Source organism: Micromesistius poutassou (genome assembly GCF_964030765.1).
Source record: "Micromesistius poutassou genome assembly, chromosome: 10".
Lineage (NCBI taxonomy): Eukaryota > Metazoa > Chordata > Actinopteri > Gadiformes > Gadidae > Micromesistius > Micromesistius poutassou.
The window spans coordinates 3,575,307-3,581,617 of record NC_140280.1 but is presented as its reverse complement, the minus strand read 5'-3'; the positions used below and the strand labels follow the sequence as shown (position 1 = coordinate 3,581,617).

Here is a 6,311-nt window from a genome sequence, read left to right as displayed (position 1 = left end):
AGGGCTGGGGTTAGGGTTAGTGTTTAGGGCTGGGGTTAGGGTGTAGGGCTGGGGTTAGTGTTTAGGGCTGGGGTTAGGGTTAGTGTTTAGGGCTGGGGTTAGGGTTAAGGGCTCTAGGGGTAAACAGTAACACTGTGTGTGCTCAGGTCTCAGCTGGATGAGGACGGGACTCTGACGGACGAGGACACGGTGGCGGTGGTGGAGAGCACCGTGCTGCGCATCGCCTTCGCCCTCACCGAGCTCAAACGGCTCGTCTTCATCGGCAGCGTGGTCGACTCCATCAAGGTCAGAGGTCACTGCTGGCCCTGTGAACCCTTTACTAGATGATTCAAACTGCGGGGTTAAAGACGTGTTGCTGTGTACTCTTTGTGACAGTTTGCTGTGTTCCTGTACCTACTGACCTACGTGGGCGTGGCCACGAGCGGACTCACGCTGATCATGGCCGGTGAGTTTCAGCTAGCTTGGTTAGCTCCGACCCTGACACTGACCCCTCACCCTAACATGAGCCCTACTCTAACATCTACCCCTAGGATGACCCTAACTCTAACATCTAACCCTCACCATGAGAAGTATTACGTTCCATAAATACATAGGGGTGCTTGAAGAGCTGTTATAAACATGGTCCAACATGTTGATCATGTTATAAAAATGGTCCAATATGTTATTAACATGTTCAAACATGATGTTCCAACAAGCTCATTTTACCCTTTATGTTGCAGGTGTGATCACTGCCTTCTCTGTGCCACTCCTCTACAGAAAGCAACAGGTGAGATGTTAGAGGACCTGTTAGAGGACAGGTTAGAGGACCTGTTAGAGGACCTGTTAGAGAACAGGTTAGAGGACCTGTTAGGGGACAGGTTAGAGGACCTGTTAGAGGACAGGTTAGAGGACCTGTTAGAGGACAGGTTAGAGGACCTGTTAGAGGACAGGTTAGAGGACAGGTTAGAGGACCTGTTAGAGGACCTGTTAGAGGACCTGTTAGAGGACAGGTTAGAGGACCTGTTAGAGGACCTGTTAGAGGACCTGTTAGAGGACAGGTTAGAGGACCTGTTAGAGGACAGGTTAGAGGACCTGTTAGAGGACCTGTTAGAGGACCTGTTAGAGGACCTGTTAGAGGACAGGTTAGAGGACCTGTTAGAGGACCTGTTAGAGGACAGGTTAAAGGACCTGTTAGAGGACCTGTTAGAGGACCTGTTAGAGGACCTGTTAGAGGACAGGCTAGAGGACCTGTTAGAGGACCTGTTAGAGGACAGGTTAGAGGACCTGTTAGAGGACAGGTTAGAGGACCTGTTAGAGGACAGGTAGGCTCTGTGTCTGACCTGTTGTATTCTGACCACAGGTCCGAATAAGGAGGTTGTCTCGCTCCCTCCGGACCACCACCAAGAGGACCAGAACCATGTGAGGAATCCTTTCAGACCCTTCCTGAGTCAGGCTGTCAGGCTTCTAACATACCTGAATATCTTCTGATTGTGCTGTGTGTGTGTGTGTGTGTGTGTGTGTGTGTGTGTGTGTGTGTGGTGTGCAGGTTTATGAGTATGTACAGGAAGGTCATTCCCGCCTCTGGACCTGCGTCTGATCACGCGCCCCGTGATCCTGTGAGCCCCGCCCCCAAACAGAAGGCCAAGGCCAAGTAACAAGATGGAGAAAAAGACGATGAAGACGATGGAGTTCTGTCGCCACACGTGGAACTCGATGTCTGTGGCACAGGAAGTATGTTCCTGTCGCCTATTCCTGTCGTGTCTTCTCTGTTTGTTCAAAGAGTCCTCATTTAATTTAAAGAGTCTGTTGGTAAAGTTTACAGTATTGTCACTAGTGACAGGAAATAGAGCGTATTCAGTTGGCGGCCATCTTGGGCAGTTGGGTGGCAAAAACCTTCTAGAACCTACGGGGAAACCATGACAACTCAACGGAGATCCATTCTGAATTCTTTCTAACACTAAACCTAATGTGCTGAGTTTTCATGGTTTCTGAACTTTCTAGAAGGTGAACCCGCCCAACCGACCAAAATGACCGGCGGGTGAAGGCGGCCTCTCAGCGGTGTGTTCTGTTCCCCGGTGTTGTCGCTAAACCACCGAGGTGTTGTTTGGTCTTAAAGTCTTAAAATTATTTATGTAGGGAGCCGCAAGAGCTCAGCGCTGCAACATAATTATTCAGACCCCCTGGAGGAGTTAAAATCAATATATAACAATTATAATTTATTCAGAGCTGCCAACTCTAACGCATTGAGTGTGAGTCTCGAATTACCTTCTCGCACACTCTCACGCCACACCTAACCCTCGTATTTCTCACTCAAATTACGTGCTATATCACTACCACACAAACTCATTCAATAATATTACCTTGTATATAATCATATGATGCCATGCCTCCGGTCCCGCCATCTACATTGCTTTGTACGGTAAAGCTTTTGCGGCGACAGGGACTTCATGGTGCATTCCAGTGCACCTCGTAAACTCAGGAATATGTTCTTGAATTGCCACGAAAGTTGTTTGAAACGGGAAAGATTATATTTGTTCTTTCTTGGTTTCCTCTGTTGAAATACAGACTTACAGTATGTCTTCACCAATATGCATACATTGTTATGTAGGCAGATAATTCATAGACAATTCATAAAAGAATCAAATTAATTTATTTCTACAAACTCCATCATATTCTTGTTGAACATGTCCCTAGGTGACTCTGTGATGAAGTTGTTTTACTGTGTGACGTCTTAATAATTTGATGCTGACTCATTATATATATATATATGTAATATATATAAAATATACATATTGATTATAGTATATTTATATGGAGTAAAATGAGTAGACAAACTTAGAGGTCAGAGTAAGATGGAAGGCGAGATGAGAGAATGAGGAGAGAAGAGCAGAGATGAGAAAGGAGAGGAATGAGGAGAGGAGGAGAAGGACACGTTGAAACAGAAAATGATGGAGTATGTAGAAAACAATTAGGTTTGATTAGTTTTCATGATTTTGTCATGTCTGCCTATATAGTAATAAATGTGTACTAGGGATTTCTTTAACATGTTATAAGTAAAATTACATCACTTCAATCATCACAGAGGTACCAAGGGACATGTTGAACAAGAAAATGGTGCAGTTTGTAGAAAACAATTTGATTCGATTACATTTTATATCTGCCTACATATACATACTTATGTCAGCACCTGCATACATAAGTAAGCATTTAAAAAAATTGAAATAAGCAAGAAATGTTTTAATCATTCCGTTTTGAACAACTTTTGTTTCCATTCAAGTGCATCTTTTAGTTTACGTGGTGCACTGGAATGCACCATGAAGTCCCTGTTGGTGCAAAAGCGCTTTACTGTAGAAAGCAATGTAGATGTGCAATCGCTCTGTTGAGCGTCTATGGCGTGGTTATGGTTTGAGTGAGGATTAGAAGTTCTGAAACCAGGGAAATGGGTGTGAGTAGGTCCTGTCTTCAGCACGTGGTAGGACCCCAAACCAATGTGGCAGCCCTGATTATAGTAAATATCAGTTTTTGGGTGTTTGGTGATGAGGTCGACCCCATATAAATGGCAGACACTCTTCTAGACAGATTAATAGTCACTGCGAAGTCCGGGCCAGACTCACTGGTCAGGTCATTTCTTTATCTGGTCAGAGTATTTTTATAAGCATGTGAGCACCTTACCAGCCCATACCAACACTCACCCTAACCCCATAAGCCCCCGACAGAGAAGAGAGGGTCTTTAGGTTTTATATCCATGTAGCTCCTGGTTTGTACTGAACAGTTATGTGATGTTTGGGGTGTTGAATATGAATTCATAACTCATCGTTTCCACTAGCAAGGGCAGACATTAACCATTAACAAAGTGTTGGACATGTTTGAACTTTAAAACGTGTGTCAATACGTTGGCCCCCCTCTGGCCCCTCTCATGTTTTAGTGTTAGGTCATGTTGTTTTGTATTAACATGCACTATGTTGTTCCCCAATAAATGTCATCGACAAACTATATTTAGAAATCCTGTTTGTGTGTATATGTATGTTTTTATCTCTTTTTTAGTTATGTGGTTTTAAATTAATACAATAGCCGACACAAAACTGCATATTACACACATATCAGTCAAGAGGTTTTTTTAATAAATGCAGAAATGTATGAGGCTAATGTTAGGAGTCGAGAGAGATAAAGTAAGTAACCGCACCGAAAATTCACAAACGCATCCGTAGATCTGTATTTTGTACCCGTCTTATGATTGTAAATAAGCTTCTACTAGAGAGAGTAGACCACATTCTACTCACCTAAAAAAAACAGTGATGTTATTAATTATTATCTTTTGGTTGGATTCAGTGAAGGTTGCACTTCGATAAACCACCGCTAGATGGCAGTGTTGTTCAATATACCAATCCCAAGTAGCAGCAAAACAGATTATTTCTATAACGTTATATATATATATTTAGTCATCAGTAAAAAATCAAATACCATTAGAAAAAACAAAAATAGGGCTTAGGGTTAAGTTATGGAGTTAGGTTTAAGGGCTAGGGTTAGGGTTAAGGGATGCAGTTATGGTTAAGTCCTGGGGTTAGGGTTAAGGGATGGAGTTAGGGTAAAGGGATGGGGTTAGGGTTAAGGGATGGAGTGAGAATTAAGGGATGAGTTGAGGGACTGGGTAAGGGTGTAGGGCTGGAGTTAGGGTTAAGGGCTGGGGTTAGGGTTAAGGGATGGGGTTAGGGTTAGAGTTTGCTTTAGGTTTCCTCTTAGGGTATGTTTTAGGGTTTGGTTTCTGGGTTCAAGGTACGGTTTTACAGCTGTTTAACATTTAATAATCTTATTCTTTTGATTTGTAGATTAGTAAAACGGGTTCTGTTGAATGTGCTTCTGCATTCTTGTGGTTCGGACATGGAATCATCGACGCATTTCAGAGCCAAGAAAACAAAACACGAAACCCGTTAAATAGCAGTTCTAGTGTGACCTTGTGGTGTCGTGTTTTCCACACAACACCACAACACAATGGTCTCTAGCTCTGACTCAGACTGCATAACAGCCGAACCTTCAAATGGAATCACGACTTCCAGCCATTCACTCACTCACTCACCATCTCACTCACTCACTCACTCACGACACACACTCATCCACCGGTAGCTGGTAAGACAGACGCAAAAGGACTTTGTTCATGTGGTAAACATTTTAATTAATTGGAAAAATACTTTTACTAATAAAATAAATGCCTTTAAACATCTTTACACACGAAACAGCATTTTCTACTAGTAGCACACAAGGAATGCTTTAAAAAAATACTTCAATGTTGTTTTTTTAAACATAAAAAAATTCTCAGGTCACAGAATGGTCAAAAGGAGTCTGTAAGGCAGAACCGAGTTATTTACAATTAAAAAAGTATAAAAAAAACCACATTATAAAACCTAGTTGTTAAAATCACATTAAGATGTTATAACCAAACGTATGTTATCAAACAATTGTATCATTTAAAATCGACAGACAAAGTACACTGACTTGTACTGATGTTAGGAACATTCCTACAGTGGTTAGACATCGTGTCTATCGGTGTTCATCAATAGATAACTCTACCACTACGCACCTGAACTAGAAAACTAAATCCCCTTTGCTGTCCGGTCTCATCTGGCTCATAATCATATTCATATAAATATTAATATCTACTCCTGGTGACCCGTGTGTTTTATTTAATGCATTGGTGAACGCTGAGAGCAAACCTTAGAACTTTATATCTTCACTGGAGCTGAAACATCTGACCAAGCTCCTTCTACAACGTTCTCAACATTCACCGCCCCAATCCCAGTGACCTTTGACCTCTGAAGAGAGCCTCGTTATTGACGGTGGGGACAAACTACAGTAAGGACGTAGCGCTCAACTGTGATTGGTCGACTGGGTGTTAGGGGGCATGTCTCAGTCGTGATGCTCCTCTGCGATTGGTCGACCTTGCGTCTCAGACATAGTGCTCTCTGTGGTTGATGAAGACGCGGTCCGTCCCACTCTGATGACACACCCACTGCTGCTCAGAGAGCTGGGGGGCGGAGCCTGTGGCGGGGGAGGCAAGGCCGGCCCTGCGAGCCTGTTAGACACACACACACACACACACACACACACACACACACACACACACACACACACACACACACACACACACACACACACACACACACACACACACACACACACACACACACACACACACACACACACATTATCTATCCCTGTGTATATACTGGATGTGTGTGTGGGGGTGGGGGGGTTGTTTACCGGGACCAGGTGAGCAGGGGGGAGGGGCTTGTTTACCAGGACCAGGTGAGCAGTGGGAGGGACTTGTTTACGAGAAC

The 6,311-nt window shown here is 43.5% G+C and overlaps 1 protein-coding gene across 1 annotated transcript in view; it reads left to right on the top strand.

Moving 5' to 3' along the window:
* The window catches only part of rtn2b (reticulon 2b), a 6,309-nt gene extending 2,335 nt beyond the window's left edge, over positions 1–3,974 (top strand). Inside the window, exons 3-7 of the mRNA XM_084474807.1 lie at positions 147–285; positions 376–445; positions 720–766; positions 1,340–1,398; positions 1,526–3,974. Coding sequence (XP_084330933.1) covers positions 147–285; positions 376–445; positions 720–766; positions 1,340–1,398; positions 1,526–1,634 — 424 coding nt within the window. The 3' untranslated portion in view covers positions 1,635–3,974. The remainder of the gene's footprint in view (positions 1–146; positions 286–375; positions 446–719; positions 767–1,339; positions 1,399–1,525) is intronic.
* The last annotated feature ends 2,337 nt before the right edge of the window (positions 3,975–6,311 follow it).